Source organism: Hyla sarda, chromosome 6 (genome assembly GCF_029499605.1).
Source record: "Hyla sarda isolate aHylSar1 chromosome 6, aHylSar1.hap1, whole genome shotgun sequence".
Taxonomy (NCBI): domain Eukaryota; kingdom Metazoa; phylum Chordata; class Amphibia; order Anura; family Hylidae; genus Hyla; species Hyla sarda.
The window spans coordinates 2356985-2381754 of record NC_079194.1 but is presented as its reverse complement, the minus strand read 5'-3'; the positions used below and the strand labels follow the sequence as shown (position 1 = coordinate 2381754).

General features: G+C 38.1%; 1 protein-coding gene across 4 annotated transcripts in view; it reads left to right on the top strand.

Annotated features, from left to right (window-relative positions):
• Window positions 1–24770, top strand: part of DPYD (dihydropyrimidine dehydrogenase) — a 1322423-nt gene that overhangs the window by 289534 nt on the left and 1008119 nt on the right. For all 4 annotated transcript variants that reach the window (XM_056528554.1, XM_056528555.1, XM_056528557.1 and 1 more), the window contains one exon: window positions 17225–17386. In XM_056528554.1, coding sequence (XP_056384529.1) covers window positions 17225–17386 — 162 coding nt within the window. The remainder of the gene's footprint in view (window positions 1–17224; window positions 17387–24770) is intronic.

Genomic DNA, 24770 nt, shown 5'->3' with positions numbered 1-24770 from the left:
ACAACCTCCAGATCCATCCAGCTATCTACAACCTCCAGATCCATCCAGCTATTTACAACCTCCAGATCCATCCAGCTATTTACAACCTCCAGATCCATCCAGCTATCTACAACCTCCAGATCCATCCAGCTATCTACAACATCCAGATCCATCCAGCTATCTACAACCTCCAGATCCATCCAGCTATTTACAACCTCCAGATCCATCCAGCTATTTACAACCTCCAGATCCATCCAGCTATCTACAACCTCCAGATCCATCCAGCTATCTACAACCTACAGATCCATCCAGCTATCTACAACCTACAGATCCATCCAGCTATCTACAACCTACAGATCCATCCAGCTATCTACAACCTACAGATTTATCAAGCTATCTACAACCTACAGATCCATCCAGCTATGTACAACCTACAGATCCATCCAGCTATCTACAACCTACAGATCCATCCAGCTTTCTACATCCTACAGATCCATCCAGCTATCTACAACCTACAGACGGATCCAGCTATCTACAACCTACAGAGCCATCCAGCTATCTACAACCTACAGACCCATCCAGCTATCTACAACCTACAGATCCATCCAGCTATCTACAACCTACAGACCCATCCAGCTTTCTACAACCTACAGATCCATCCAGCTTTCTACATCCTACAGATCCATCCAGCTATCTACAACCTACAGACGGATCCAGCTATCTACAACCTACAGACCGATCCAGCTTTCTACAACCTACAGACCCATCCAGCTATCTACAACCTACAGATCCATCCAGCTATCTACAACCTACAGATCCATCCAGCTATCTACAACCTACAGATCCATCCAGCTATCTACAACCTACAGATCCATCCAGCTATCTACAACCTACAGATCCATCCAGCTATCTACAACCTACAGATCCATCCAGCTATCTACAACCTACAGATCCATCCAGCTATCTACAACCTACAGATCCATCCAGCTATCTACAACCTACAGCTCCAACATCAATAAACGCTATCAAACACCACATGAACAACTTCTACTGTACAGAGAGAAACAAACATTGGTGGAACCAGCCAGAAACTCCATGAAATGATAAAACTTCACAGATTTTCCATTAACCACCATAAAGAAAATAACCAACGCCATTTTACCCAAATACGTCACTCCATACATGATAACATCAAGATACTGAGAGGAAAGAAAACACTCAAGAAAGAAAGACATTTGAAGCCAAAATAAAATTATTTTTTTAAGATTCCAAGAACAGAAATTTAATATGGATTTGAGCTTCTTTGCGCATTATTAAAAGCGGTGTCTGACGGTCTTCTCCCCCATGTCCTGCTTAATCACCATTCTCACCCCTATTTCCCACCCCCCTTCTCACCCTTATCTATGTTGTCTATTATCCTATTGCTGGACAATTTATGGCCCAACGAAGTGTGAATTCTCCACATTTGTTATTTTAACCCCTGCATATCTGTGAGATGTAACCTGTGCGTTTTCTCCTTATGAGATCAGAAATGTTTTTGACTTGATAAAGGGAGGGTTCCAAAACTTTTCTACAAAATACGGTTTGTCCAATAAAAAGGTATTACAACATTCTAAGATTCTGCTTTAAAGGGACATTCCACTGTCCCAACGTTCAGAACATTTTGTTCCGAACGCTGGGTGCGGCTTGTGGGGGTCATGATGTTACGGCCTCGTCATGCCCCCTCAATGCAAGTCTATGGGAGGGGCGTGGCATCCGCCACACCCCTCCCATAGACTTGCATTGAGGGGGCATGACGAGGCCGTAACATCATGACCCCCACAGGCCTCACCCAGTAAAATGTTCCGAACGCTGGGGCGGTGGAGTACCCCCTCAAAAGAATTAAAGTTCTGATGGATTTTTATGAGATTCAGCAGAACAGTCATCTGGGTGAAGGACTTGCACAGACTCTACAAAAACATGTTTAATAACAATGATATAGAAAAATTGCATATTTTTTTATTGAAAAAACAAACTCGGATCTGTTGTTGTTTATTTATTTTTTATTTTATAGATTTTATACATTTTCCGTTTAGAACAAGAATACAAAGCTAAATTAGATGGTGACTGTAAATAAAAGTAAAAAAAAGACATTAGAGACTATTCCCGAAGTTATAACCGTCTACTTGTTGTTCATGTAGTTAAAGCAGAAAGAACAAACAATAAAACAAAATGTATCTATATCTTAATTTTAGTCCCAATCATTCACCTGCAGAAACGTTTAGTTCTCTCTCTGCTTTTCATATCTGACATTTTATTCTCTGACTTATTTTCTTTTCTTTCTGCATTTTATTTATTTTCCTAACGTGAAGAAATCTAAATAATATCTTATTCTCCCCGTGATGTCAATGTAGCCTTCACCTCCAGCCCCCGTATGAGTCGACTTACGTGTCGGCCATTATAAAGTAGAACTACGGGCAGAATAACATCCTAATGTGACAAATTCTGCAGGGTTAAATTAAAGCCGGATTTTAGGAACATTTTTCTTCCAATGCAGGGATATTGATTCTACATATTTAATGGTGTTTCCTAAAGTCCTGATTTGCATGCAAGTGAGGCAGCGCTTCTAAATGATCCATGTGGATCCCGCGCGGTCTGCTCGCCTCTGATTATAGATGTCTCCTTAAACCGTCGCTTCTGTTGTCTCGGTTACCTGAACAGTCTTTATTGACATTTTGATGAAGGGAAAAGCAGAACAGGCAATGCGCTTATTCTAAGGATGAGACTAATGCAAGGAGAAGATTATATAACTAAGCAGCAGAATACATTGCAGGGGTAAAATGTGTGGCAGGAATACATAAATGGTTATTTATTATAAGACAATAATAAATAATAATAATAACCAATAATAACCATAATAATAATAATAACCAATAATAATAACCAATAATAACCATGAATAATAATAATAATGATAAGCATAATAATAACCAATAATAATAACCAATAATAATAATAACCATTAATAATAATAATAATAATAATAATAATAATAATAATAATAATAATAACCAATAATAATAATAACCATTAATAATAATCATAATAATAATAATAATAATAATAATAGCCAATAATAACCAATAATAATAGCCAATAATAATAATCATAATAATAATAGCCAATAATAATAATCATAATAATAATAGCCAATAATAATAATAACCATAATAATTATACTTATATGAAAGCAAAACTACACCCTGTGAGACGACCGAATTTTCCCCAAAAAAATGTTGTGGTACAAATTTATTTGCAGTGAAGTGCTATTAAAAACGGTTATTTCTGGCCTACAGAGAGCCTCAATAGGGGTGTAGAACACTTTGCCTTGCTGTCACACGCATAGGATATGTGCTGGGTAGTGAATTAATACTGTTATTCAGTATGACATGCAGATTACAGGCATCGCTATTAGAATCACTGTCGCAGAGCGGCACAATGACAGAGCCTGAAGGTGGCATCAGTATGAGGAGACCATACAGTGGCTGAATGACACTGTGTGGAGGTGTTGGCAGCATGAGGAGACCATATAGTGGCTGAATGACACAGCCTGGAGTTGGCGGCAGCATGAGGAGACCATATAGTGGCCGAATGACACAGCCTGGAGTTGGCGACAGCATGAGGAGACCATATAGTGGCTGAATGGCACAGCCTGGAGATGGCGGCAGCATGAGGAGACCATATAGTGGCTGAATGACACAGCCTGGAGTTGGCGGCAGCATGGGAAGACAATAGTGGCTGAATGACACAGCCTGGAGTTGGCGGCAGCATGAGGAGACCATATAGTGGCTGAATGACACAGCCTGAAGGTGGCGACAGCATGAGGAGACCATATAGTGGCTGAATGGCACAGCCTGGAGATGGCGGCAGCATGAGGAGACCTTATAGTGGCTGAATGACACAGCCTGGAGGTGGAAGCAGCATAAGGAGAACATATGGTGGCAGACTGACACAGCCTGGAGTTGACAGCATCTGGAGTCCTGAAAGTGACTCGGTGACAATACCAGTAACTGGTGATGTGCTGGGTTAGTGAATTAATACTGTTATTCAGTATGACATGCAGATCAGAGGAATCGCTATTAGGATCACTGCCGCACAGCAGCACAATGACAGAGCCTGAAGGTGGCATCAGTATGAGGAGACCATACAGTGGCTGAATGACACAGCCTGGAGGTGGCGGCAGCATGAGGAGACCATATAGTGGCTCAATGACACAGCATGGAGGTGGCGACAGCATGAGGAGACCATTTAGTGGCTGAATGACACAGCCTGGAGGTGGCGGCAGCATGAGGAGACCATATAGTGGCTGAATGACACAGCGTGGAGGTGGCGGCAGCATGAGGAGACCATATAGTGGCTGAATGACACAGCATGGAGGTGGCAGCAGCATGAGGAGACCATATAGTGGCTGAATGGCACAGCGTGGAAGTGGTGGAGGCATGAGGAGACCATATAGTGGCTCAATGACACAGCCTGGAGTTGGCGGCAGCATGAGGAGACCATATAGTGGCTGAATGGCACAGCCTGGAGTTGGCGGCAGCATGAGGAGACCATATAGTGGCTGAATGACACAGCCTGGAGGTGGAAGCAGCATGAGGAGAATATAACGTGGCAGACTGACACAGCCTGGAGTTGGCAGCAGCATCAGGAGTCCTGAAAGTGACCCGGTGACAATACCAGTACCCGGTGATGAAGGTGGGTTACACTTCAGGAACCGCTTGACAACCAGTTTGAACATGCATGCCATGCAGGGCGCATGGCTCAGCTTTCTTTGTCGCAGGGGAGACGAGATGTTCTTCCCGTTGTCACTCACCATGGTTCCCATTTCCAGTTTTCATGGAGTAAGCCATGCTGCAATTTTTTTTACGAATGACTTTTAGCAGTTCCTCCCCTGTGTGTCTCCGTTTGCCAAGGCAAACCATGTGAAGAACAGCTTGACACACATGGTACGCTGAAGGGCCACTGAGACATATGTGGGCAGTGGAGGCTGAGGAGACGGAGAAGGCGTAGCTGCACGCTGTCACAGGACCAATAGCCAGAGAGCGTGGAGGCAGAAGCGACGTGACCTTTCCAAGTTGGTGTTGTGGCTGTGCAGGAACCACATTTACCCAGTGAGCCGTAAAGGACATGTATTGTCCCAGACCGTAGCGCTACCGTGCACTTTGGTACACACCGACAAGCTCAAGGACTGGCCAACCTTCTGTTCCACAAAATTGTGCAGGGCTGGTACTGCCTTCTTCACAAGAAATGACTGCTTGGGACTCTCCACCTCGGCTCGGCACAAGCCATCAATTCTCTGAAAGCTGCAGAGTCCACCACTTGAAAAGAGAGGGACCTCACCACCAGCAACTTGGACAGGAGCACATTCAGCTTCTGTGCCGTTGGATGTCTGGGCGCATACTGTTGTCTCTTGGACATGGCTTCACCGATGGATTGCTGGCAGAATGACTGACTCGAAGTAGGAGGAGCAGGAGCATCTTGAGCGACAGAAGGAGGGTTTGACACACAGCTCCCTTCGGCTGAGGTGGTGGAGCCTTGGCTGAATGAAGGAGGGAGCAGATGGCCACTGGGTGATGCAGCAGGCTTGAACACTACATCGGAGCCACGGCTCTCCCAGGCCGCTTTATGATGACGTTGCATATGTTGACGCAGGGCAGTGGTGCCAACTTTGGGACCCTGGCCACACTTCACCTGCTGCCGACACATCTTGCATTTGGCCATGTTAACTTTTTCCAGATTCCTGATGAAAAACTGTCACAATGCCGAGTATCTGATTTTCCTACCAATAGTCTGCACTGATCGACTGCTATTGCCACCGACTCCAGAAACCCCCTCTTCCACTACCTCCTGGGAAGGTAGGTTGCCGTGAAGCAGGTGATCTACCTGGGCACGTTTGGCTCCAGATTTTCCACTTCTGCCACCATGCTGAATCACAACCATGCTACCACCTTGCTGACTCAGCTGCTGCCTCATGTGCAACATGCAACCCTCTTCTCCTGATGATGATGAAGCCCCTTCTGCACCCGGCTCCAAAGTTCGATCGGCTTCATCATCGAGTTGTCAGCACGTCACTGATGTCCTCCTCAGGTTCCTCAACAGTGTCTGCTTCAGGAGCCTGAACCCTGGCAACACCGCCTCCCACGTCACTCTCCTCATCACTACTTGCCCGCCTAGCGGAGGAAGCGGCGCATGTCTCCTTCACTTCTTGGCTGGGCAGTAGCTGCTGACTGTCCTCTATTAGATCGTCCTCAGTAAATAGTGGAGCTGAAACCACAGCGTAAGATTCTTCTGTAGGGGAGGGAACAGCATAGGACAGAGGCAATGGGAGGACAGGGACTGTTCCGGGGCCATGCCAACTGAGGGTTGTGTCTGAGGAACCCACCGACTGTTGGCTGGGGGTGCCAGATGTCACTTGTGATGAAGTAGATGACCGTGTTAACCAATTGATGATGGCAGATGGGTTGCTGGTTGAGACACGACCGCCAGCTGATACCGGGCGCTCAGGCTTCTTGCTGCGACTCCTGCTGCCACTCACCCCTAGTCTGCTGCGACCTCTGCCTGATGAATTTAGACCTCTGCCACTCCTTTGTGCATGTCCTGGTACTTCTCTGCCTGACATACTTAGTGCGTATATGAGAGGAGGACAATGCGCTCCACTGCACTTAAAACAGTATTTGTCTAGAACACCAGCCGATGTGTACTTTCACAGTATCTAGGCCCTTAAGACTTTAACAGGAACAAAATAGTACACCACTTGGATGTACATGTGGTATGCACTTATGTACATGTGGTATGCACTTATGAGGAGAGTACAATGCACTCCAGTATGCTTAAAAAAAGTATTTGTGTACAACACCAGCAGTACACACCAGTGCACTTTCTCTCTGAATTTTGCTCCCTTCCCTATCAGTGCTTCTAGGCAGGATTTGTGCTTGAGCTGAATCGCTGCTGTTCTGTGCAACACACTGCTCTCTGCCCCTCTCTGTAATAGAACGCTGTAGTGACTGGGAGGTGAATCGCTGCAGTAAGAATGCTTTTCTGTCCAACACTCAGCGCTGTCTGTCCCTCTCTCTCTGCAATAAAACGCTGATGTGACTGGCCGCAAGATGGCTGCCGATTATATAGGGTTGTGACATCACAGGGGTGGCTGGCTGCTCATTGGCTGCATCCTGCATTGGATTCAGGGTCATCCCGCCTACCCTTGTTCCCGCCTTCCCAAGATTTCTTGCCACATGTCCTCACATGTGGATCCGCCATTTTAGATGCCCTGGAGCCTGGACCACACTAAATGGAGTTTAATTAAGTGATTTGCGTGATTGAATCGCGGCGATATTCACATTTGTTGCAAATCTAATTTTTCCACAATTTTGATTCATCAGATTCGATTTGCTCATGTTAACAATGATCTCTACAATGTATAATCCCTTAAGGACTGAGGATTTTTTGCACTTTCGTTTTTTCCTCCTTTCAATTTTGCACCTAAAAAGCCATATGATGGCTTATTTTTTGCAATCAAACACGTGTGTAGGGCAAACAAATGCTGGTCGCGCGCCATATGTAATAATGAAAGTAAGTAAAATATTAAATCATAACTCACGGTTTCTTTGGAAAATTCTTCCAGAATTATTTTTCCTTTTTCATATTATTCATATTGCACTTCATATCGTTTTGGAAAGACTACATGGCAGCATATTTAGCAGCAGAATTAAACAGTATTAGCAGTAGTTTCACCAGTCATGGCACAAGGTTTCAGGGGCGGACCCCCTTATTCATGCGCATTGACTGCTGGGAGCATGAACAGGTAAGTAAGACTTCCACACCTGCATGTAATTGATCTAGCTAGACATGGTTGTTACTCGCACATTACATTTTAAGTTATTCAAAACAGCCTGCAGTATATAGTATGGGACTTACAAAAAGACATTAAAACTACATTGTTCATTCAAATCCTTTCGGCATTAATGTTTCGAGTCCTGTAATCCAGAACGCTTCACGTTGAAGCAGGCGTTTTCAATTCAAATTTTCATTCGTGTGAACAGTGACCTGTTCCACAACTTGCCACCGTAACTCAGAAATTTGATGACCATATTGTTGAAAGTGCCGTGCAGCCGTGGTTTCTCCATAAGTTATGGCTTATTTTTTGCGCCACCAATTCTACTTTGTAATGACATCAGTCATTTTACGCAAAAATCTACGGCGAAACGGGAAAAAAATTCATTGTGCGACAAAATTGAAGAAAAAACACCATTTTGTAACTTTTGGGGGCTTCTGTTTCTACTCAGTACATTTTTGGGTAAAAAAAATGACACCTCTTTATTCTGTAAGTCCATACGGTTAAAATGATCCCCTACTTATATAGGTTGGATTTTGTCTTCTGGAAAAAAAATCATAACTACATGCACGAAAATGTATATGTTTAATATTGTCATAATCTGACCCCTATAACTTTTAAATTTCTCTGCATACGGGACGGTATGGGGGCTCATTTTTTGCGCCATGATCTGAAGTCGTTATCGGTACCATTTCTGTATTGATCTGACATTTTGATTGTTTTTTATTCATTTTGTTTATGATGTAAAAAGTGAACAAAAATATGCTATTTTGGACTTTGGAAGTTTTTTGCGCGTACACCATTGACCATGCAGTTTAATTAACGATATATTTTTATAATTCAGACATTTCTGCACGCAGCGATACCACATATGTTTTTTATTTACACAGATTTATTTTTTTTTATGGTAAAAGGGGGGGGATTCAAACTTTTATTAAGGATGGGGTTTATTAACTTTTTTTTTTCACTTTTTTTTGCGATGTTATAGATCCCTCTAGTGCCTATAATCCTGCACTAACTGATCTTTTACATTGATCATTGTTATCCCATAGGGGACTATAACCCTGCACACACTGATCATTGTTATCCCATAGAAGACTATAACACTGCACACACTGATCATTGTTATCCCATACGAGACTATAACACTGCACACACTGATCTTTTACATTGATCATTTTATCCCATAGGATAGCATTGATCGATAATTCTGCCGCTTGACTGCTTATGCCTGGATCTCGGGCACTAAGCAGTCATTCGGCGATCAGCGTCGCAGGAGGAAGGTAAGGACCCTCCTTGTGTCTTCCAGCTGTTCGGGACACCGTGATATTGCTGTGGCGGTCCCGATCAGCCCGCTGAGCTAGCCAGGAGCAGTTTACTTTGACTGGCCCCGTGTTATGGAAAGGGAGTGGGCTCAGGGCGTACAGGTACGCCCTGCGTCCTTAAAGAGATAAGAACACATCTGCATCTATAGTGACTTGTTACACAAATATAGAAGTGCTTCGGTTTAGTTTGGACAGGAAACCTGTTATTCTGAATAGGGAACAATACAGAATTCTTAAGAACCTTCTACATTTCGGGCAGAACGCGGTTGGGTTTTGCGCACTTCTCTAATCTTTGGGCAGTGATGGGAATCTTATCTTTAAGCGAAATGTGTTGTAGGGAGATGAGATGTTAGAGAGACCCCCCAGGACCGCGGCCGCTATCTGCCTCCCAACATTAAGTAAATCCCTTTCCTTTGATTCCACAAAGACACTGAGGTTTTCTATTACCGAACCCTACGAAGAATCCAAGCGATATCTCCGCACTTGTACGGGCGCGAGATACCGGCACCTACTGTTAGGGAACCGCAGGGATCAAGGGTAACGTCACCGGCAGTGATGTCCTTGGTGTCTCATCTGTCTTTATATTTATCCTCTCCAGCACATATCCCGTAGTCACCAGAAGAGACTGTTTCCCTTCATTCATTGACTGGATCCTCATCAGGGGTTAAATTAAAGGCGTTGTTCTGTTTAGAACTTTGTGTTGTTTACATGTACAGTAAATCATGACATAGGGATGTGTCATATATCATTGATTTAAAGGGGTTATCCAGGATTAGAGAAAGAACTAGTTTCTATTAAAAACCGTTCCCCGTCTGTCTCCAGGTTGGGTGTGATTCTGCAGCTCTGTTCTATTGAAGTGAAAGGAGCCAAGTTATTATACCAATCACAACCTGAGGACAGACGGGGAGCTGTGTTTGAAATAAGTTAACTCCATATTTCTATTACTAGATAACCCCTTTATTTTAGTTTTAATTATTATCAATTAATCATATAATGGTTATAGATACAAATACACCCATACTTTATATACAGATACATCTATACTTTATATACAGACACATCTATACTTTATATACAGATACATCTATACTTTATATACAGATAAATATATATTTTATATACAGATACATCTATACTTTATATACAGATAAATATATACTTTATATACAGATACATCTATACTTTATATACAGATACATCCATACTTTATATACAGATAAATCTATATTTTATATACAGATACATCTATACTTTATATACAGATAAATCTATATTTTATATACAGATACATCTATACTTTATATACAGATAAATCTATACTTTATATACAGATAAATCTATACTTTATATACAGATATATCTATACTTTATATACAGATAAATCTATATTTTATATACAGATACATCTATACTTTATATACAGATAAATATATACTTTATATACAGATACATCTATACTTTATATACAGACACATCTATACTTTATATACAGATACATCTATACTTTATATACAGATACATCTATACTTTATATACAGATACATCTATACTTTATATACAGATAAATATATACTTTATATACAGATACATCTATACTTTATATACAGACACATCTATACTTTATATACAGACACATCTATACTTTATATACAGATATATCTATACTTTATATACAGATACATCCATACTTTATATACAGATACATCTATACTTTATATACAGACACATCTATACTTTATATACAGACACATCTATACTTTATATACAGACACATCTATACTTTATATACAGACACATCTATACTTTATATACAGATACATCTATACTTTATATACAGACACATCTATACTTTATATACAGACACATCTATACTTTATATACAGACACATCTATACTTTATATACAGACACATCTATACTTTATATACAGACACATCTATACTTTATATACAGATACATATATTCTTTATATACAGATACATCTATACTTTATATACAGATACATCTATACTTTATATACAGATACATCTATACTTTATATACAGATACATCTATACTTTATATACAGATACATCCATACTTTATATACAGATAAATCTATACTTTATATACAGATACATTTATACTTTATATACAGATACATCTATTCTTTATATACAGACACATCTATACTTTATATACAGATAAATCTATACTTTATATACAGATACATCTATACTTTATATACAGATACATCCATACTTTATATACAGATAAATCTATACTTTATATACAGATACATCTATACTTTATATACAGATACATCCATACTTTATATACAGATAAATCTATACTTTATATACAGATACATCTATACTTTATATACAGACACATCTATACTTTATATACAGATACATCTATACTTTATATACAGATACATCTATACTTTATATACAGATACATCTATACTTTATATACAGATACATCTATACTTTATATACAGATACATCTATACTTTATATACAGATACATCTATACTTTATATACAGATACATCAATACATTATATACAGATATATTTATACTTTATATACAGATACATCAATACATTATATACAGATACATTTATACTTTATATACAGATACATCTATTCTTTATATACAGACACATCTATACTTTATATACAGATAAATCTATACTTTATATACAGATACATCTATACTTTATATACAGATACATCCATACTTTATATACAGATACACCCATACTTTATATACAGATAAATCTATACTTTATATACAGATACATCTATACTTTATATACAGATACATCTATACTTTATATACAGATACATCTATACTTTATATACAGATACATCTATACTTTATATACAGACACATCTATACTTTATATACAGATACATCTATACTTTATATACAGATAAATCTATACTTTATATACAGATACATCTATACTTTATATACAGATACATCCATACTTTATATACAGATAAATCTATACTTTATATACAGATACATCTATACTTTATATACAGATACATCCATACTTTATATACAGATAAATCTATACTTTATATACAGATACATCTATACTTTATATACAGACACATCTATACTTTATATACAGATACATCTATACTTTATATACAGATACATCTATACTTTATATACAGATACATCTATACTTTATATACAGATACATCTATACTTTATATACAGATACATCTATACTTTATATACAGATACATCTATACTTTATATACAGATACATCAATACATTATATACAGATATATTTATACTTTATATACAGATACATCAATACATTATATACAGATACATTTATACTTTATATACAGATACATCTATTCTTTATATACAGACACATCTATACTTTATATACAGATAAATCTATACTTTATATACAGATACATCTATACTTTATATACAGATACATCCATACTTTATATACAGATACACCCATACTTTATATACAGATAAATCTATACTTTATATACAGATACATCTATACTTTATATACAGATACATCTATACTTTATATACAGATACATCTATACTTTATATACAGATACATCTATACTTTATATACAGACACATCTATACTTTATATACAGATACATCTATACTTTATATACAGATAAATCTATACTTTATATACAGATACATCTATACTTTATATACAGATACATCCATACTTTATATACAGATAAATCTATACTTTATATACAGATACATCTATACTTTATATACAGACACATCTATACTTTATATACAGATACATCTATACTTTATATACAGATACATCTATACTTTATATACAGATACATCTATACTTTATATACAGATACATCTATACTTTATATACAGATACATCTATACTTTATATACAGATACATCTATACTTTATATACAGATACATCTATACTTTATATACAGATAAATCTATATTTTATATACAGATACATCTATACTTTATATACAGATAAATCTATATTTTATATACAGATACATCTATACTTTATATACAGATAAATCTATACTTTATATACAGATAAATCTATACTTTATATACAGATATATCTATACTTTATATACAGATAAATCTATATTTTATATACAGATACATCTATACTTTATATACAGATAAATATATACTTTATATACAGATACATCTATACTTTATATACAGACACATCTATACTTTATATACAGATACATCTATACTTTATATACAGATACATCTATACTTTATATACAGATACATCTATACTTTATATACAGATAAATATATACTTTATATACAGATACATCTATACTTTATATACAGACACATCTATACTTTATATACAGACACATCTATACTTTATATACAGATATATCTATACTTTATATACAGATACATCCATACTTTATATACAGATACATCTATACTTTATATACAGACACATCTATACTTTATATACAGACACATCTATACTTTATATACAGACACATCTATACTTTATATACAGACACATCTATACTTTATATACAGATACATCTATACTTTATATACAGACACATCTATACTTTATATACAGACACATCTATACTTTATATACAGACACATCTATACTTTATATACAGACACATCTATACTTTATATACAGACACATCTATACTTTATATACAGATACATATATTCTTTATATACAGATACATCTATACTTTATATACAGATACATCTATACTTTATATACAGATACATCTATACTTTATATACAGATACATCTATACTTTATATACAGATACATCCATACTTTATATACAGATAAATCTATACTTTATATACAGATACATTTATACTTTATATACAGATACATCTATTCTTTATATACAGACACATCTATACTTTATATACAGATAAATCTATACTTTATATACAGATACATCTATACTTTATATACAGATACATCCATACTTTATATACAGATAAATCTATACTTTATATACAGATACATCTATACTTTATATACAGATACATCCATACTTTATATACAGATAAATCTATACTTTATATACAGATACATCTATACTTTATATACAGACACATCTATACTTTATATACAGATACATCTATACTTTATATACAGATACATCTATACTTTATATACAGATACATCTATACTTTATATACAGATACATCTATACTTTATATACAGATACATCTATACTTTATATACAGATACATCTATACTTTATATACAGATACATCAATACATTATATACAGATATATTTATACTTTATATACAGATACATCAATACATTATATACAGATACATTTATACTTTATATACAGATACATCTATTCTTTATATACAGACACATCTATACTTTATATACAGATAAATCTATACTTTATATACAGATACATCTATACTTTATATACAGATACATCCATACTTTATATACAGATACACCCATACTTTATATACAGATAAATCTATACTTTATATACAGATACATCTATACTTTATATACAGATACATCTATACTTTATATACAGATACATCTATACTTTATATACAGATACATCTATACTTTATATACAGACACATCTATACTTTATATACAGATACATCTATACTTTATATACAGATACATCTATACTTTATATACAGACACATCTATACTTTATATACAGATACATCTATACTTTATATACAGACACATCTATACTTTATATACAGATACATCTATACTTTATATACAGATAAATCTATACTTTATATACAGATACATCTATACTTTATATACAGATACATCCATACTTTATATACAGATAAATCTATACTTTATATACAGATACATCTATACTTTATATACAGACACATCTATACTTTATATACAGATACATCTATACTTTATATACAGATACATCTATACTTTATATACAGATACATCTATACTTTATATACAGATACATCTATACTTTATATACAGATACATCTATACTTTATATACAGATACATCTATACTTTATATACAGATACATCAATACATTATATACAGATATATTTATACTTTATATACAGATACATCCATACTTTATATACAGATACATCTATACTTTATATACAGATACATCCATACTTTATATACAGATAAATCTATACTTTATATACAGATACATTTATACTTTATATACAGATACATCTATTCTTTATATACAGACACATCTATACTTTATATACAGATAAATCTATACTTTATATACAGATACATCGATACTTTATATACAGATACATCCATACTTTATATACAGATACATCCATACTTTATATACAGATAAATCTATACTTTATATACAGATACACCCATACTTTATATACAGATACATTTATACTTTATATACAGATACATCTTTACTTTATATACAGATACATCCATACTTTATATACAGATACATCCATACTTTATATACAGATACATCCATACTTTATATACAGATACATCTATACTTTATATACAGATACATCCATACTTTATATACAGATACATCCATACTTTATATACAGATACATCTATACTTTATATACAGATACATCTATACTTTATATACAGATACATTTATACTTTATATACAGATACATTTATACTTTATATACAGATACATCTATACTTTATATAAAGATACATCCGTACTTTATATACAGATACATCCGTACTTTATATACAGATACACCCGTACTTTATATACAGATACACCCGTACTTTATATACAGATACATTTATACTTTATATACAGATACATTTATACTTTATATACAGATACATCTATACTTTATATACAGATACATCTATACTTTATATACAGACACATCTATACTTTATATACAGATACATTTATACTTTATATACAGATACATCTATACTTTATATACAGATACATCCATACTTTATATACAGATAAATCTATACTTTATATACAGATACATCTATACTTTATATACAGATACATTTATACTTTATATACAGACACATCTATACTTTATATACAGATACATCTATACTTTATATACAGATACATCTATACTTTATATACAGATACATCTATACTTTATATACAGACACATCTATACTTTATATACAGATACATTTATACTTTATATACAGATACATCTATACTTTATATACAGATACATCCATACTTTATATACAGATACATCTATACTTTATATACAGATACATCTATACTTTATATACAGATACATTTATACTTTATATACAGACACATCTATACTTTATATACAGATACATCTATACTTTATATACAGATACATCTATACTTTATATACAGATACATCTATACTTTATATACAGGCACATCTATACTTTATATACAGATACATTTATACTTTATATACAGATACATCTATACTTTATATACAGATACATCCATACTTTATATACAGATAAATCTATACTTTATATACAGATACATCTATACTTTATATACAGATACATTTATACTTTATATACAGACACATCTATACTTTATATACAGACACATCTATACTTTATATACAGATACATCTATACTTTATATACAGACACATCTATACTTTATATACAGACACATCTATACTTTATATACAGACACATCTATACTTTATATACAGATACATCTATACTTTATATACAGATACATCAATACATTATATACAGATATATTTATACTTTATATACAGATACATCTATACTTAATATACAGATACATATACATCCAAGTGAAAAAGGAACATGGTCTGTGACAAAGGGGGCGTGACCTGCCTGAAAGGGGGCGTGGTTTTGCAATCTGACATTTTTAATATTGAAGTCACAGAAAATCCTGTGAATAAATGTCTGGAATATAATATATAATTCCATATATCTCTGTCATATTGTAGAGAGATCCGCCATGACAACCCATAAAGAGGATTTCTCGCCGTTACATCTTATCGGTAATAGTTTTTGTTTTATGTTAATGACGATGACTTAATTCTGTCCACAGAACTACTACGGTGCTGCCAGGACGATCCTCTCTGATAACCCTCTGGGCCTGACCTGCGGAATGGTGTGTCCGACCTCTGACCTCTGCGTAGGTGGATGTAACTTATACGCAACTGAGGAAGGGCCCATTAACATTGGAGGACTGCAGCAATTCACTACTGAGGTGCGTGCCTAATTTACTGGGAGGGGCAATGACCTGTGAAGATCCTTCTGTCTGGGCTATAAATCTGTGTTTCCCAACCAGTGTGCCTCCAGCTGTAGCAAAACGACATCTTCGGGCATGCCCGGACAGCCAACGGCAGCAGGAATAACAGTAGTTCCCCTAAAGAAAAAAGCTCTTACTCCCTGGTGCCACCTATTGAAGATTCCCTGCAAGTCTGTGCTTCCCCCTAAAAAGAGCCTTGAAACATGACTGGGGATTATCTTCCAAACCAGAATCCACTCCAGAAGGAATAGTCCCCATCTGCAGACAGATGCTTTAAGGTTCCAACGTATCTTCCTCCTGAGAGCTAATACCTTTTTCCAGGGTGCATTGCATGGCCTATATGATGGAGGATAACTTTGGATTGTAGGATAAGCCCTTTGAAGGGGTACTCTGCCGGAAAACCTCCTATTCCCTATTCAAAGGATAGGGGATAAGATGTCTGATGATGGGAGTTCTGCCACTGGGGACCCCCACGATCTCTGGGCCGGTAGCGGCGGCTTCCGGAACACAGAAGCTTGGAACTTCTGTGTTTGTCACGCCACGCCCCCTCCGTTCATGTCTAGCCATCACGCCTCGTCCCATAGACATACATGAAGGGGGCATACCGGCTGTAGTCAAGTCATCCGGCACGTAGCGGAGTTCACTCTGTGCACCGGATGACTGGGGTGCCACAGTGGAGATCACAGGGGTCCCCGGCGGCCGGACCCCTGCGATTAGACATCTTATCCCCTATGATTTGGATAGGGGATAACATGTTTCTGGCAGAGTACCCCTTTAAGGAGTTGACCATGGACTGACTTGGTGACTTTCTCCAATAGATGTCACCAGAGAGCAGCTGTTTTGCCTACTTTTTTCCCAAGAAGCATTGTGTGTCCTCGTAACACTAGCTTGGTGGTCTCCTCCAGAAGACCCATTACTACCCACCGTTACTAAAAGATAAAACAACAAATAGTTCCAAAATAAAACCACAATAAGTTGCAACTTAAAGGGGAACTCCAGTTTATGAAAATGTATCCCTTATACTGTCCTGCCTCAGCTGGTGATTGTTGCGATGGGCCCTCGATCCTGACACCAGTTCATCTCGAAAGGTGGGGGTTGGACCCCCCTGCGATCAGCAACTTATCCACAGCATAAGGGATGCGTTTTTACCAACTGAAGTTTCCCTTTAAAGGGGTTCTCCGGAGAAGTCAACATATCTACAGGATCTTCTGTACAGGACTCAGAAACTCACAGGCAATTTAGCCAATCACCGGCTGAGACTGTTCCCCCATATCAACCGGTGATCGGCTTCTTGAAAGGTGGGGGCCGCTGCGTCCGAGGACAGATGAGTTGCTTAGTCCCGTACTGGAGATAGTCAGGGGTCCCAACAGTCGGACTTCTCACAATCAGACACTTATCCCCTATCTTAGGGAGCACCCCGGAGCACCCCTTTAAACTCCTATGTGCTGAAAATGTCTCCGCCTATAATGAACTGTGAGAGTACCGGGTACTGAAGTGGTTAATATGGAGTACTGAAGAGGTTAATAAGTAACACATAATCCGTATGTGTAACACTGTGTATAATGTCTGCACATAATTAAAGGGTAATGATTTCATACGATATACATCACATCCCGTGTTCCATTGAAGTCGTTGTAATCCAGGTCGACTGACATTTCCAGAGATGTTTAGGTAAAAATATTTCTCCAATTAAAATTATAATGATCAGTGGAGACGGCGTAATTTATAACTGCTGTAAAAAGTGACGTGAAGGTGCGGCCATAATAAGGAGCCACAACTTTGTTTGTTTAGTGTCGTTCTGTGGACACAAGGTTCATATAGGTTATTTTATTGTCTTATGCCGACATTTCTGTAACCTCCTAAAACGATCCAGAATTGTAGATATTTATACAGCGGTTACATTTAGTTACTGTGTCTCCATATAAAATATACAATACATATCCTGTACCGCTGTGGGGATTGGTAGAAGTGGACACTCCCTTTAAAGGGGTACTCCGCCCCTAGACATCCAAAGGATAGGGGATAAGACGTCTGGTCTCGGGGGTCCTGCCGCTGGGGATCCCCGCAATTTCGGCGGCGGCACTCCAGACATCTGGTGCACAGAGTGAACTTCGCTCCATGCCGGATGACTGGCGATGCGGACCGGAGGCTTGTGACGTCACGGCCATTCCCCCTCAATGCAAATCTATGGGAGGCCATCACGCCCCCTCCCATAGACTTGCATTGAGAGGGCGTGGCCTTGATGTCACGAGCTGGGAGTGACTGTGATGTCACAAGCCTCCATCGCTGCACCCAACGCTCTAAATGAACGCCAGGTGCAGCAGGGAGATTGCGGGTGTCCCCAGCGGCAGGCCCCTCGCGATCAGACATCTTATCCTCTATCCTTTGGATAGGGGATAAGATGTCTAGGGGCAGAGTACCCCTTTAGTGTGACGTTCATGTGACTGTATTACAAATGAAGGGCAGAGCTCGACTCTGGGTCTAGTGCAGGGTTTACCAACCACAGTGCTTCCAGCTGTTTAAAAACTACAACTCCCAGCATGCTCGGACAGCCAAAGGCTACAGTTTGGGACACCCTGGATGGGAAACACTACTCTAGAGACCTGAAGCCTCATATTGGTGCAGTGTAGTACACCTCTTTACTCATTTTTTGGGCAGTAATCTGTGCAAAACCCTCAGCAAGGATCATTCAGGGAAGTCTCCTAAGGTTGGCAGACAGGCTGGCACTGACCTGCCCACAGGCCAATAAAAGAGAAGAGTCAAAAACAGAAAGGCCCTTGTTCACCTCTTTTCTCTTTTCTTTTTTTTCTTTTTTTCGTAAATACTCCTAGAAGCTAAGGCAGTGTAGAAACAGACCTTCACAACTGGACTGGAATCAGGGTAGGAATAGCAACTGTTCAGCAGGTTACATGTGGCCTATGTGAAATGTCCATTTATCTGTATTTTGTATTTTCTCCTTTGGGTCCTGTTCAGACATTAGGTTTGTTTCTGTATTTGTTTCAGAACATTTTCTGTGCTAATTCTTCCTGGTTTGGGAAGAGTTAATGCTTCCAGCCTATGGCTTCCTGGGTGGGGTTATTTAGACCTTAGCTCTGCTGGTACTTGCTGCTGGTAATTAGATCTGTACTCTGACTATGTCTTGTTTCTTTATGCACCTTTTGTCTGTGCACATGTCCTGAATTTTCACCATGGTTATCTGTCCTGTTTGATATATAGATTTTAGGATGCTTTGTTTTAGTACATTTGTCAGGTTTTAGTATTTGCGTATTTTCGTTCTGCATTTGCTTTGTGTTGCCTTGGTCTGTATTCACACTGTGCGATTGTCAGTCCTGTTTTGACCTTGTTTGATCCTGGATCTCCGAGGATAGAATCCTGTTCTGAGCCTTGTGCTAATCCGTCTATCTGGGAGTGAGTGAGTCTTGTGCTGTGTTTGCTTGTATTTAGAATTTTTGTTTCCTTTTAGTCCCATATCCTGATCAATCGGTGGAGAGTGCCCACTGGCTAGGAGCCTATTTGGCTTTGGTACTGATATCCCTCCATGATTGGAGTGGGGTTTCTAGTGTGTTCCTTGTTCGGAGTCCAGTGCTCTTGATTTCCTGACTCGTTTAGTGTTCTGACATTCAGTTAACCTGTTCATCCCCTGCACCTCCTTGTTTTGTCTGCTGTATACTTATCCCCATATCTAGTCTTTTTCATTTTATCAAATCTGCCGTTAATCTTGATTCTTGTTTCTGAACTGTATGCTATAGCCTGCCTTGTTTGTATCTGTTTGTTGGTCCCGTTATGTTCCTGACTTGTTCCCCGACTTTTACAGTTCCGTTTACTTTGTTGACTTTGATGCCCATGCATTTTAGGGCTAGGAAGGGACCAGCTCCAAGTTGTCGATTCGTCATTTAGGGCAGATGGGCAAGTAGGCAGGGAGAGTGGTTTATAGTGACAGCTTTATGGCTCACTTCTCCCTGCTCCCCATTCATGACAGTATGTCTGACTCTAGCAAACCAGTCCTCACCTAACATGAAGGTTTTTTAGGCTCCTCCTCATTCCCTAGGAGAGGAAGGTTGGATCAGGAACTCTGCTGCAATTACTGGCTAGGAGACAACAGGTGACCTAATGATTATGCAGCTGCACAAAATATGAGAAAATTAAGAAATATTAACAAACTGCAAAGGGGATAGTGTTCGGCACTGGGTATTGCAGGCTGATAGCATATAATCGGGAATCCTGTACTGTTACTGTGTGTGGTGCTCAACGCTTAGCCAGAGATATAGATACTATGTATAGAAATGATAGCATGGCACTCACCCTTTTCCAGTTTTATTTTCGATCACGGTGCGGTACATACAAAGATCACGCCAGTACAGTGGGAGCGGGGAGAGACAGGAAAGTGGGCTCAGCGGAGCCCGTGCAGCAACGTTTCGTGGTAAAAACCGCTTGGTCACGCCTAGGCTCCGCTGAGCCCACTTTCCTGTCTCTCCCCGCTCCCACTGTACTGGCGTGATCTTTGTATGTACCGCACCGTGATCGAAAATAAAACTGGAAAAGGGTGACTGCATGCTATCATTTCTATACATAGTAAGAAATATTAACCCTCTGCACTCTGACTACCTCACTGTATGCTTTTAGCTTTTTAGTGCAATGGAAGAATTAATTACCAGTGTCTCCTGTAGAGATGAGCGAGCCGAGCCTGTAGAATCTGGTCTCATATTTGAATGAAATGCTGTTTGGTGACCATAAGAACCTTGCCAATGTTCGATTCGCGAGACCCTGGTAACAGCATTATTATAGGAGAAGGGATGAGGAACACAAGACGTTTTGGCACCTGAATGCAGGATAGGAGGAGGGGGTAGGAACACTAAATTGACCTCAAGGTACCCCATAATACTTTGCAGCTAATTGCAAGATCACATGACTGTAGGTTAGCCAGTCATTGTTTGCATACAGCTCTCAGGCCAATCAGGAGACAGCATAGGGGTGGGTCTAAGAGACTGATTAAACCCAAGCACAGCGTAGTGGTCGCCATCTTGGAAAGAAAGCTGAGCAGTTAGCAGTTTACAGAACTCACACTACAATACAAAATCAATGTGAGTAAAGCATTGTACAGTGGGCTGACCTCAGTGACCTGCATTACTGTGTCCAGTTGCTGCACTACAAATCCCAGCAGTGTGACTGCAGAACAAGCTCATAGAAAGCTATCACACTACAGGGGGCTGGCCTGTACTTTACCTGTATTTTGTAGGTTTAACAAAAAGCCGCATTTCTAGCAGTGAGAATGAAAGTTGGATAGGCCTTTTATGCCACGTTATCTGTATTTTATGGTTTTAAGCAATAATAGGGCCGGTCAGCACCTTAATAGTAGGTAAAAAGATTGTTCCAAAAATATATTTTTTAAGCTTCCAGTCCAGATTTGCTTTCTGCCTCCCTTCATTAAAAAGTTATTCTCTGGTGTGCAGAACTCATGCTGATGTGAATTTGTTGACGTGAACACCACACTGACAATGAGGACTACACAACTTCCTGTTAGGAGAGAGAGGAGTCAGGAGCTGCTGAGACAACACCACAATGACAATGATAGGACTACACAACCATCTGTGAGGGTGAATGGTGTGTGATATTATACCAGTAAGTTACATGTACTAGTAATGCCTCAGTGTCATGTGATAATTAAATCCAGAAGATTCTGAGGAGGTTATGAGGAATTACACCACGAGAAGAGAGACAAATGATGGCCGCCCGCTCCCCCCCCCCCCCCCCCCCCCACTGTAGGAACTTCTGATTTAGTTCTATGAGATATAAGGTGTAATCCCTCTGTCAGGATCTCGTGCTCGTCCTTGAATGATAATAAAATGGTCCTCCGACCCCGGTCACACAGAAATGGTGAAGATATAACAAATGTCACCTTAGTCACTTCCTTTAATCCCCTGAGATTCTGTAAGAAGAAAATCTGCCATGAAAAAATGTGACCCCAGATATATAACTATAAACCTCTCATCATGGAGGTGACCGCTTCACTTTCCTCCAGGGAAATAAGGGTTAATAAAATGATTTCTTGTTCTGTAGTAAATTCTATAGAGGGAGAACAGACAGGGACGTCTCCTAATACTGGGGTCCATCTCCGAGGGGGCATCTACTGGTTCTATCTACCCCAATGTATTTTCCTGCTGAACTCCATGTGAACACAGTTGAAGTGTGAGCTACTGAGTGTGAGTGTTGGGCGTGAACATTCGCATTTCAATTTTTTTTCGTGAATTCTCAAATATTGTGAATATATTCGCTATATATTCAAAATTACAAATATTCACTTTTTTCCGCATATGCGCATATTCACATTCACATATGCAATTATTCACATATGCGCATATTCACATATGTGAATATTTGCATATGTTAATATTTGCATATTCCTTCTTTTCACCTGTGGGCCAATTAGAATGACGCAAATACACTTGTCAGAGGTTATCAACAACCAATAGTTGCCCTCCCCCTCACTGTTTTCTTCCTCGAATATGCGAATATAAGACAAACATTCATCTATATATTCACAAAATATCGCAAATCTGAATATGGGCAATGCTGCTCATCACTAGCGGCTGAAGAGTAAAGTTTATCATGTGATCTGGAGACACGCCTACCTCATTGTGGCGCCATGACCACTTTGTGCAGCAGTAACCGCCAGACCACTCGCCCCCGCCGCACTGTACATATACATCATGTATTCAGTAGCTTTATGTCCTCTTATTATTAGGAGGTCGGGATAGGAGGTCGGGCTGGGAGGTCGGGCTGGGATGTCGGGATAGCAGGTCGGGATAGCAGGTCGGGATAGGAGGACTGTATATGAAGTTGAGATAGGTCAGGATATGAGGTTGAGATATCATGATGGGACATGAGGTCGGGATATGATGACGGGATATGAGGTGGGGATATGATGACAGGATATGAGGACGGGAAATGATGTCGGGATATGAGGATGGGATATGGGGTTGAGATATGTGAGGATGGGATATGAAGTCAAAAGCTTCCTCTGTTGATTTTCCTCCCCAGCTAGTATATATAATTATAAAAATATATATATAATATATATATATATATATATATATATATATATATATATATATATATATATGTATATATAATATAGACTTTAAGATGATGAGGTGTGGTTACAGCATATTGCCATATTGCCTTGAGCTAAGCAATGCCACAGGCAGAGGAACAGACAGGGAATGAATGCAGCAGGTACTGTAACCTCATTGTGTGATAGTCTGCTGTGCAATGAGATCTACAACAGCTCTGGGAGAGTAGTAGGCAGGGTGGGAAAGCTGAGGGAAAGCAATCTCACATCTCA